We start from the raw sequence: 12,167 nt of genomic DNA, 5'->3' as shown, positions 1-12,167 counted from the left end.
TGTGGTGTCAGCAGTTGGTTTCATAAATACACATTCGGAGACAAAACAGCACATTAATTCGTGTGACTCTTTTGATAGTATCTCTGAAGGCTGTTGCTCCTAAGGACTTCCAGAGGTAATTGATTCCTGGCTAATTCCTCACAGAGAAAATATCAATCAGCTTTTAAAAATACATCTTTCTACTCAGTTTCACTTTCATGGAACTTGGGCCATATAGTTCTGGATATACTGTGTAGGCCTGTTTAAATCTTTGGGCTCAGAAAAAGAAAAAATACAGTTTTAAAATTATGAACAAAAGTTGTATTAAAAGGATACCCTTAACTTGAATACAGCAAACTGAAACGAACAAGTACTACACACGCATCCCTTAGTTCTCTCCTCCCCTTTCTTGTGGTTCTATGGTTGCATTTTCTTTTTTAGAGCAAAAGATTCTTCTGTTGCCCCTAGAGAGAGAGAGACAAATAGACAGATGACACAGATATGCACATCTTGAGTTCCTGTATAGGGCCTAAATAGCCACATACAAAATGCTCTTAAATGCATATAAAATAGAGAAAGACTAAAAGGCTTTGAGTTGTAGCTACCTAGCTTTAGGTTAAAAATCTACAGACAGAAATTTAACTTTTAAAAGTTGAGTGGCCCACATAAACTTTTCTTTGGTTTAGAAAGCATATAGTTTGGGCCAACACTACCTAATAGGGTATGTCCTAAATACAGAAAGTAGTGAAAACTGATTACTTAATTATCCTTGGCTATATTTAAAATTTAATCAAATACAATTTCAAAAATTTCTTGAAGCTCAGGGATCAGAAGGGGTATTGTTTTTTTTCAATCAAGGATGGAGGTCTTCAGTTCAATCATGACTACAGTATCGGCAGTTTCTCTAAAAAGTGATAGCATGACATTTCAGAAACAATGATATGAACAACCAAGTTCAAAACTATAGTGTGGTCTCTTAAGTAGAAACTCTCTGGTTATAAGAGGTCTTTTGGTTTTTTTGAAGAGTTCATCTGCACAGTATTCTGTACTGGATGACTTCATGGTTAGTTGTGGAAATAGTTGGGATGCTACAGGAATTCCAACACTAAATGATAGCGCATTACTCAATACAGTAAGTTCTTACTAAACAGATCCTGCCTTTTTTTTCTGTCTACTAGTTTTATCAGTAATATCTGCATCATAAAAACAGTTATTCAACTTTCAAATGCACAATCTGAGTTCAGAAATTATACTGAACTCACTTAAAAAAAATGAAACCCTCTTAACAGGAGAAAATCAGGAACTGATGGATTTTCCCCCATGATGTTTCCAATCAAATAAAGAGTGATATTGAAATGATGTAAAGAAGAAAAATTGGCACTGGGTAAGATCCCATATAAGAGAGCTTTGGTTAGAGCTGCCACAAATGCATGCAGCCTTCAGTGGGAAGTCCTGTGGCACATTTATAGACTTACAGATTTATTGGATCAAAAGCTTTCATGGGCAAAGACCCCTTCAGCCCGTGACAGCTTATGTGCCGATAAATCTGTTAGTCTGTATCTGCAAAAATAAGAAGTCCTGTGGCACCTCCCAGATTAACATGGCTACCCCTCTGATACTTAACTTCACATAGTCTTCATGTATCTGTTAGTGAGCTGGTTTCTTCTCTGCTAATTGACTTCTGGGTTACTTCTCTGATTAGCAGATGACAACAAAAGTTCTTAGAAATAGGTATAAATGTTTCATACTATTTCTATGCTTTCTTGGTTTTTATGAAGGCATATTTTATCTTAATTTCAACAACATGGATTTTGGTTTCAGCAGTTAAATTGTTGAACAATCCAATTAGTTTTCTTCTCCACCTGTAAAGTGTATATCACCAAATTTACAAAAAGCATTCTGATCTCATGAGGAAGGAAAAATCTTCAATTGCAGGAATATCTGTAGGTATACAGTTTTTGCTTAGCTTCATGTGATGGAGTGTCATGAGACTTAAGCTTGGGATTTCTGTATTATACAGCTATTTGTAACTTGCTCTATGTTTTGGAAACTGGTTTCTGATTGTGTTCTCAAACTCTTGTATTGGTGACCCCTTTCAGACAGCAAGCCTCTAATTTTAACTGTTCCTCCCATGTAAATTAAAACCACCTTTGAAGAAATGCAACAATGTTATAAATACTAGTGTGGAAGTGAGGTTGGGGCAGAGATAGTCAGTTTGTAATCCCCAGTATGAGAAGCCCTGCATACATTTGTAAAGTCTAAGTATTGTTTTTAAAGACCCGTGCCTGTTTTTCACTTGTTTAAATCTTCCAAATTGTATAGGAAATCCCATTTTTTCAAAATTCTTGTTGTAAATTTTTTGTTTGTGAGTGTTGTGTTTATATATATCTCAGTCAAGATTTAGGGCCTTATCTTGGTAAAGAGCTGTCTAAGCATGTCAGTAATGGTTTCTGTTATGAGTTTACAACTTAAAGTTCCGCATGCTTGCCATGAGTGCAGGAATTTGTTTGCATTTATCTCACTGCAGTTTCAGAGCCTCAGTTTAAAAGAAGCCATGAATTAATACTAACAATATGGGGGAAGGAACACATTCCAGAAAGGGAAAGAACAGGTTAAAGAGTTACATGTGTTTGATGTAGTTGATGTACAGGGCTTGATGAAGTTTACCCTAAGATATAGCTCTTGGCAGTAAGCACCTCGAGCGAGGGTGAGCAAATGTTTTACATTAGGTCCCACTTTTCGTTCCTGCAATTAGCAGGCCCCCCCCCCCCCCCCCATCTTCCACCCAACCTGTCTAATGTAATCCAAACTGATGGCAATTTTGGTTATGTTCATATGGGGGGGAAAAAAACCCTTTCAGCACATGTAAGAACATAAGTATGTAGAATGTAAAATCTTTATTTGTAGGTATATAAATGTGCATACGCTTACATAAAAACAGTAACATATTTCAACATTTTTAATGAGACGGATGAGCCTCAGCCCAGCAGATGATTGTGCTGTGCCCCCCATGAGAAGCTTCATCTCCCCTGCCCCCTACTCTGCTCACCCCTGACCTAGAGGATAGTAGGACAGTAAATGACAGCTAGCATGGATTTGTTGAGTGGCATGGCATGATTTGCTATCTGCCTTTCTTGTTAGGTTACTGGTCTAGCAGATAAGGAGGAAGCAGTAGACATGTATTTTTAGTAAGGCTATTGACACAGTCACAAATGAGTTATAACTGAATAAAATACAGAGTAGTTATCATGGTTTATTGTCAAACTTGAGAGATCCTACAGGGAGTCTGTTAGGGCAGGTGTTAGTCAATATTTTCATTAATGACACTGGCAATGGAGAGATGAGTTGCTGGGTGGGATTGCAAACATTTTAGAGGACAGGTTTATGTAGTTAAAAAACTTTGATAAATTGGAAAATTTGTTTTGAAATCTGCAAGATGAAGTTCAGTAAAGACAAGTACAAAGTACTACATTTAGGAATGAAAACAACATGTACAGAAATACAACATGGGGAATAACTAGGAAATACTACCCTAAAGAAAAGAATTCTAGGGTTTACAGTGGATTACAGATTGAGTTATGAGAGTGATTAATACAATTCTGAAGTGCATTGAAGGAGTAACGCATGTGACACATGGCCTGCTCTACTCATCAGGGAGGCCTCTGCTAGGAAAAGTGAGGACAAGTTGGAGAGTTGAGAGGAGAACAAGGAAAAATGAGGAAAGTTTCAGAAAACTTCATCTGTGAGGAAAACTTAAAAAAACCCTGGGTGCTTAGTCTTAAGAAAAGAAGACAGGAGGAAGGGTGTGAATGTGATAAGCCTTCAAACACATAAAAGGGTGAATATAAAGAATGGTGATCAATTTCCTACATGTCTGCTGAGAACAGAAGTAGTAGTAAGTGGCTTAATTTAAAGCAAGGGAGATTTAGTTTAGGTATCTTAGGAAAACCATTTCTAATTAAGGATAGTTCAGTAATGGAATACACTTTCAATGGCAATTGTAGAATCCCTGTTGTGACAGGCTTTTAAGAACATCGTGGACAGCCATCTTTTGGGGTCCTGCCACAGTACAGTGGGTTGTGGGGTGGGCTAGATAATCTCTTCAGCATTCAAAAGCTTGTGCATTTCTGTAATTCTATACAGACTGGATTTAACAAATAGGATTTTAAAAAGGGGAAAAGGCATAAGGATAACATTTTTTGAAAGAACCCTTTTTCCAGAAACAAAAGAAAAGTTCTTTCGAAAAGTTTTTTTCTGAAGCAGCCCTGTCTAAACAGTTGTTTTTGCTTCGGGAAAAGCCTCTGCATGAAGTGTGATCCCATGAAGATAGCAAATGAGTCATGAGATAAGTAAATCTGTGCTTCGTTTGCATTTTGCGATCTCGCTCATTTGCATTTTGCTTCCGAAAGCGGAATGCAATGTAGCCACAGCCTTAGTGTTATAATGTGTATCAGTTCTTGAATACTTAAGTTTGTAATATTTCTCAGTGGAAGTTGTGTGTATTTTTAATAGGTCTGATTTTTTGTTTTGTTTAGTAGGTCTGATTTTTTTTTGTTTTTTGTTTTAAGGAGGAAAATTTACACACAGATTAAGGTTAGATTTTGAATTAGCATATCAAATGTGAAAACTTGAAACTGGGTTGCATATTTGGCTTTAACTCTTGTAAAACTTTTTTTAAAAAGACACTATCAGGTAATTTTAGATGGAAAAAATTTAAGAAATTCTATGTGATATTAAACATGTTCTCATACTTGTAGGGAATGGGTTAAACAAAAATACTATTACTCAAACAACAAGTGTACTGTACTGGTTCAGGACAACCTGAAAGTGAAACTGACGAGAAACAAAATTGAATTTATTTGTCTAAACTGAGAAATATAAATTGTAATACAGCACAAACTATGAAATGTCATTTAGATTTTTAAAACTTTATTTTAATAATCCAGGGTATTTAAACAGGAAAGGAAATTGTTGTAAATATTTTCAACCTAAATGTACCTTAAAGATGCTGATGAAGTTTGTTTGGCCAAAGAATATTGTTGTAGCCTTAAAAATTAGGCTTTTGTCCTGCTATCCATTTGCTAAAGGACAATTCTCTCATTGACTTTCGTGGGGAGTTTCCACTGAAAATGGAATGCCTCAATATGGCTGTCGGACTTCTTACAAAACATGAATACTGTTTCTATATTAAAACAGAACAAATACCCAGTACTGTTTGAAAATCAGCATTAATCTGCCTGTGCATATGGCAGTTACATTCAGTATGGCTTTCTTTTTTGCCTTTTCCAACTTTTAATTAGATTTATTTAGGAGAACTTCCTTGTACAACTTGTTTCTAAAGATTGATTGACATTGTTCACGTTTGTATGTAGTTAGTAGCATTCTGACTTGGAAATATGTTGTAATAGCTTTTTCTATAACTCTCCAAATTTATTATCCATTTTCTGACTATAAATCTTTATAATTAACATTTACTTTCCAAAACACATCTGTTCCCAGTATAGTTCAAATTGTAACAACACTTTGACAGCACTACACTTTGAACTGAGCTAAATCAAACCTCAGTTCCTTTCATTGCTTTGACCAGATATGGTCATCTTGTTAGTATGTCTCAGTTGATGGCACACTCACTTTGAAGTCAGAAGATCTTAGGATACGGGTTCATCAGGACTTGGTATGGGCACTGTATTGCAGTCCTTCAAGGGCCTGCAATGTTAGAAATGCTGTCTGGGATGACATGTTAGATTTTGACCATGTGGAAATTAAACATCCTTTGGTTATGAGTGGCATTTTCCCATTTCTTTCTGTCCTTTTCCCACTTTTGATCTTAATGTACAAAAGACTGGTGGCAGTCATCAGATGCCTATGATATGAGGAAATATTTAGAGGCCTCCATCAATGTTCCCTCTACTCTTCTCCATTCAGGTGCAGAATAAATGGTTTGTTAGGGCACAAAGAAATGTGCACCGCCAATAGGAAAAAACAAAACCAAAAAACCCTAGCTGTTGATGCTCTTCTGATCAACAGAGCAATATTTAAATCTCTTCTGAGGATCTGCACAAGCACAAAGCTTACAGGGACCACTGACATCTACCCAGAAGCTCAATTTCCCTCAGTTCTATTTGAAAGTTTAGTTTACATCTGTTTAGCCATGTTTAGTACACAAACCACTAAAAGATCACAATACCATCACAAATAGCTTTCACATAATTGTATTCCTTCATCTTCTGAGCTCTTTCTCCCTGCTGTCTTTTCTGTGTTTGTAGTCTTCATTTCTGTTTTTCCAGCTTTTCTTTTCTTTGCAGTTCTGCAGCATCATTGCAGTAACACTTTACAAAAGCAATTTATATCTGGAGCCAGGCTGTAGAGTGAAACTTAGTTTCTCTCTGCAGCAGAACTCTGTTTGAGGTGATACTATTCAGATGCTCCTGTTTTGCTCCATGATATTCTGACCAAAGCTGTGGATCATGAATTAATAGTCCAGAAAATGTGGACAGAAAGATCAGTGATAGATCTGCTATTGAGGGGAAATGCTGCTTTTGTGAAGAGTAGATAACTTTAGTGTCCTGTTTAAAGAGGTTCTGAGGTCCTAAGCTGCATGCATCAAGCTACTGCTGGGTGTATGTCTCTGCACTCAACCTTTCTTACCAGTTTGTAATTTCTTGTTTTTCAAAGCCCCTCAATCTCCTGAGAGGCGCTATTAAAACCCAAATTCTTTCCCATTACTACAAATACATACATGAACTGTACTTTAATGCCAGTGTATATATAAAATAAAGTAAATTTTCTCTGTAAAATAGTTAGAAGTACTTTGAAGATAGGAGCATTCTCTAATAATTCACACTGCTGACTTATCTTGAATATGAGCAATGGCACATATTTAATTGAGTACTCATTTTTCAGTACAGCCCAAAATAGTAGTGTGTGGGTTTTTTTGTAATGAGGCTCTTAGAACACTTTCAGTTTGGATCTTGGATCTTGCCATATCACCTAGTCATAATGCCTTCTCTGTCCCACCCTGCTCTCTTGTCACTGTGTAACTGTGCAACTACTGATGTCTGGAATACCCTTCCCTCTCTTCACATCATTTGCTCTTTTCAAATAAGTTTCTTTCCCATGCTGCTTAATCTTGTAGATCTAACCTGAAACATCAATTGTCTGCAAAAGCCTGCAGATGTTTTTAATGCTAGGTAAAGCAAAATTATTACATTGGATGCATTGAAGGTGGTCCTTTATGTTGACTTTGTGTATTAGTCACATCTATGACTAGATTTTCTACATCTCTGGTACAAATATTTGGTAAGGCATTAAGACATGTATTTTAGCACAGCTTTTCCACCAATATTTTTGTTACTACTGAAAAAGGATTTAAATTCAGTATGCTGTTGTGAGGATCACAAACCTTGTAAACGCTGACTTATATTTTTGAATTCTCCTAGTATTGGGGATGGGGAATTCTGCAAGGCTAAGAGCTTGGTATCCGCCATAGAGCTGCTTCTTTAGTTCTCTCTTCAGTAAAAGACCCACACTTTTTTACTCCCTTGTCTCGCACCCAAAATGGCCCTTCTCTGACAGAAGGGTGCATGATTTGGGCCTGTATAACTTACATTCTTTTCTTTATTGCAAGGCCACTATGTTTTTATGAATGAGTGTCCCTGCAGGAATTCAAAGAGTGTATTCTTTCAAAGACCCAGATGCGTTCATCCTCTGCTATGAGAGAAGGGCATTCACTGTGGGGGATAGTGCTGTTTAACCCATGCCACCAGTCTTTAGAAGCAAAAATATGAGGGGAAATACACTATTTCACCTCTACAAAAACAAAATCTTCTTGAAATGTAGTTTGTATGGGTTGGAACAAAACACCCGTCAAAAAGTGCACAGACTTTACAGAACAGCGTAGAAAGTGACAAATACTATATCTAATTGAAACTGCCTAATTACATTTCTTCTGCAGACTGTTATCCAGTTCTCGTATATCTGGCAAATTGCAAGTAGCAATCATCTCTTGTGAAAAATGCCAAAGGATCTTTAACAACCACAGTGGTCATGATCTCAATTTTAAATCACATCCAAAAAGACAGCAATGCTGTCAGTTTCCCAAGTCTGTTGGTTCAGAACTGATGGGGATGAGGGAAAATAGCAACATCTTGTGTGTTTTGTTTTGTTTTTTTAAAAACCAGTGCCTCATCCTGTGACATTAGGGTTTTCCTTGGACATCTCCTATCCAAGTACTGACCAAAACCTGACCTTACTCTGCTTAAGATCTGATAGCACAGGCTGATGTGTTCTGGCGATGGTATAGTGTAAATAGAACAGATTCGTTTAATGTGTGGTATTAACCCCATATAATTGCCATTTGAGCTGGAGGTCTTATTTGCTTTCTGCCAAATTAAATTTTCTTGTTCACATCTGTCTTCACTTCAGTAATTTGATTTGACTATATAAAGGTTGAATGTTATGTTTGGCCTTATTACTAGATCCTATAATAGACACTTATGGCCCATGCTTCAGTGACTTGTAACTTCCCTTTCGTCCTTTTTCTATAGTGGTATAGTTTTTCATTTCCAAATGTGTATATGCCAAATTCATCTTGGTTCCCATGACTTTGTGTTTTTATGGTCTTCTGGAACTTAACATAGTAATGTAGGGTGCATACAAACCATTAAGGATCAAGGCTTGTGTGCTAGTAAACTTGAGGTGCTTTCTAACATCTGACGCTTCTGAAATTCACTTATCTTCAATATGACTCATTTTTTGTATGAGAAGGCTAGTTTGTATAGGAGGAAAAAGCTACTGTATTTTTTTATCTGAAGTAATATATGTAGGTTCTAATACATCTCAAATCTGTTAAAGATATGTAATAAAAGCCTTGTAAGATTGAGATCTTAAATGTTTTTTAGATCAACATGATGCGTAAGTTTAAAACTGCATCTGTTTTAAAGGGATTTATGACTAAAACTGCTTGTTTTTCTACAGAATTGTCTGGTGTTTCTCAGCTTGAAGAAGATCTGCGGTCATTATTGATCCTTTTTTCTTGGCGTTACCATTTTGAAGTGAAGTTTACCTTTCTAGTGTGAGCTTTCTTTTCAGCCATCTTTAAAATTTTGATCCATAAAGTAGACAAGCTATAGTTCTACAATGTCCAAGTCATTCCAGCAGTCATCTCTAAGTAGGGATTCACAAGGTCATGGGCGTGACCTGTCTGCAGGAATAGGCCTTCTTGCTGCTGCTACCCAGTCTTTAAGTATGCCAGCATCTCTTGGAAGGATGAACCAGGGTACTGCACGCCTTGCTAGCTTAATGAATCTTGGAATGAGTTCCTCATTGAACCAACAAGGATCTCATAGTGCACTGTCTTCTGCTAGTACCTCTTCCCATAATTTGCAGTCCATTTTTAACATTGGAAGTAGAGGTCCACTCCCTTTGTCTTCTCAACACCGTGGAGATGCAGACCAGGCCACTAATATTTTGGCCAGCTTTGGTCTGTCTGCTAGAGACTTAGATGAACTGAGTCGCTATCCCGAGGACAAGATTACTCCTGAAAACTTGCCTCAAATTCTTCTGCAACTTAAAAGGAGGAGAGCTGAAGAAGGTCCTTCATTGAGTTATGGTAGAGATGGCAGATCATCTACACGGGAGCCACCATACAGAGTACCTAGGGATGATTGGGAAGAAAAAAGGCACTTTAGAAGAGATAGTTTTGATGATCGTGGTCCTAGTCTCAACCCAGTGGTTGACTATGACCATGGAAGTCGTTCTCAAGAATCTGGTTATTATGACAGAATGGATTATGAAGATGACAGATTAAGAGATGGAGAAAGGTGTAGGGATGACTCTTTTTATGGTGAGACTTCACGTAACTATCATAAATTTGACAGTGAGTATGACAGAATGGGTCGTGGTCCTGGTCCTGAGAGATCTCTCTTTGAGAAAAAGCGGGGTGCTCCTCCAAATAGCAATATTGAAGACTTCCATGGATTCTTACCGAAGGGTTATCCCCATCTGTGCTCTATATGCGATATGCCAGTTCATTCTAATAAGGTGAGTTATGCCTCGGATGCTTCTATTTTTCTTTACGTTGTAGTATCTATTCTGTTTTACCTATTTCTTTGACTATTTCTATAGCCTAATTACTTTTAAAATGATCTGAAAATTTGACAGTGAAAAAGGCACTTTGTTTATTTACAAAGTAATTGTTAATGAACACTTAAACCAGGGCTTTACATTAATATTCTGTTTGCCCAGATTGCTTAACTTCAGACCAAACAGCTATCATCTGCTGGGATATCTTATTTATATTTTACATCCTACATGTTCTCTTAACCACAAACATCTGGCATTTATGCAGAGTTGGTTTTTTGGTGTGTTTTGTGTTTTTGGTTTTGGTTTTTTTTGGCAGTGTATCTATTGTGCTATTCAGGAAGCTAGATTCAGCTCTCCTCCACATCTGTCTTGATTGCTGATTTTATATGTAGTTAAGATGCATTCTTGCACAACACTGCTTTTTTCCTTGCCCATGGCCAAAGGGAAAGAGTTAATGTAGAGCCCTGGAACGTATTTGCAGGATTGTAATTCACATTTTAGATTAGCTCATTCTTGCCTTTTTAATTTCACTTTAACACTCTATCTCATACTATGGCTGAAATTTATCATTTTTTTCTCCTTTTTTCACAACTTTCTTAGGCACACTTCAGACTCACTTTTTATTGTCACATGTTGCATCTGTCCCTTTAGAAGCTCAGAAAAAATCAGTTTGCTGCTGCAGTATCCTGCTCTGTGTTCCTAGTAGTGTTCTTTACTTGACTTGCAAATAGAGTGAATCTTCCGGTATATTTTTTATCAGACTTCCCTCTTAAATTATTCATAATTTACAGTTCAAGTTTCTGGCAGGGTGACAATTTATTCAAACTGGCTTATTTACTCAGACATTATTTCAGAGCCCTCTTACTTTTAGCTTTTTGGTTTTATTCATTCTTGCTGATTTTCAATATACTAGGCAATTGAATTTTGAAATTGGCTTTTAATGCTCCCCTGGTTAAAAGCAGTTATGTTACATTTTTCATTTGAAGCCTTTGGGGGAAATTATTCAAGTTAAGAAGACCTACATTTGCCTTAAAATTGATTTTTTTAATGTGGTATAACTTACTAATGTGCAATCACTCTCTTTTTCTTTACAGTAACATCTGGAAGTATTGCCTACTCTTAAACATTTTAAAGCAGTATTCTGTGTAAAGCAACTAAAACTTAAGAAACCCAGAGTGTTCATATAAATTAACAAGTTAATTGTTATATTGTATTTACTAACCTGATGAAGCAAATATAGGTTTATAAATTATTACCTCAGATAACTCCAATAACATAGCTTTTCTCCTCTATTTGATTTTTTTTTGTAGCTGATACACAATAAACCCACAGTTCTATGAAAACATCTTACTTAGTTGCCGAAGTTAAATGTTACCATTAAAAAATAACTCAAGGTGTTACCAACTAATTATTCCCTTTAAAATGTTCTTTTTAGCACTTTAACTTATTCTATTCTGTTTGCTTTGCTTTGCACTGAAACTTAGCATAAAGGAAGCTGGTTGTGAAAGGAAGCTTTTTTTTTAAAAAAAAAATATGAATGTTCCCCCTTTTTGACAGCATTTTAAATTTACAAACATTTGTTCAGCTCACTTCTGTTTTAAGATCAAGTTAGAAACATAATACATATGTGAAGTTAAACTTCCAGTACATGATAACAAAATATTTGGAAATTGGTACCTCTGTTTTTGCCAGAACTTATATCCTGGCAGTGCTTTCTTATTGAGAAATAACGTCTGCAAAAAGAAAGTGGGTTTTATGCAACAATATAGGTTTCTCCAGTTTGCTGAATATTCCTCGTGTTACAGTATTTCTGATTCTGAGTCACAGATGAAATACCAGGATGACCTGGACCATGTTCTAGGGGAAGAAGATTGGCGTATGCTTCTTTGAGCTGTCACAGCTCTAGCTTTTTATTGCAGTATCAGTATCTTCTTTTTCCTCTAAAATATAATTTGAGGACAGAGAGGGGACCATGTTTTATCACAGTCTGCCAAAGGGAAACATTTAACTTGAATTCACAAATATAAGTAGTTGCTCTCCTTTTCCATATATGTTACAAGCTGTTCATTTAGCTTTGTGTGTAAATCTTTTACTGATGACTGACA

At 36.4% G+C, this 12,167-nt stretch overlaps 1 protein-coding gene across 4 annotated transcripts in view; it reads left to right on the top strand.

The window, feature by feature from the left end:
• MATR3 (matrin 3) overlaps positions 1 to 12,167 on the top strand; it is a 63,067-nt gene that overhangs the window by 17,034 nt on the left and 33,866 nt on the right. For 3 of the 4 annotated variants that reach the window (XM_075009658.1, XM_075009660.1, XM_075009659.1), the window contains exon 2: positions 8,956 to 10,020. The exons of the other annotated variant lie outside the window; for it this stretch is intronic. In XM_075009658.1, coding sequence (XP_074865759.1) covers positions 9,118 to 10,020 — 903 coding nt within the window. In that variant the 5' untranslated portion in view covers positions 8,956 to 9,117. The remainder of the gene's footprint in view (positions 1 to 8,955; positions 10,021 to 12,167) is intronic. 4 annotated transcript variants of the gene reach the window in all.

The sequence above is a fragment of the Carettochelys insculpta genome, chromosome 15 (assembly GCF_033958435.1).
Source record: "Carettochelys insculpta isolate YL-2023 chromosome 15, ASM3395843v1, whole genome shotgun sequence".
Lineage (NCBI taxonomy): Eukaryota > Metazoa > Chordata > Testudines > Carettochelyidae > Carettochelys > Carettochelys insculpta.
Note: the sequence above shows the minus strand (reverse complement) of the source record. Positions and strands in the feature narration are given on the sequence as shown.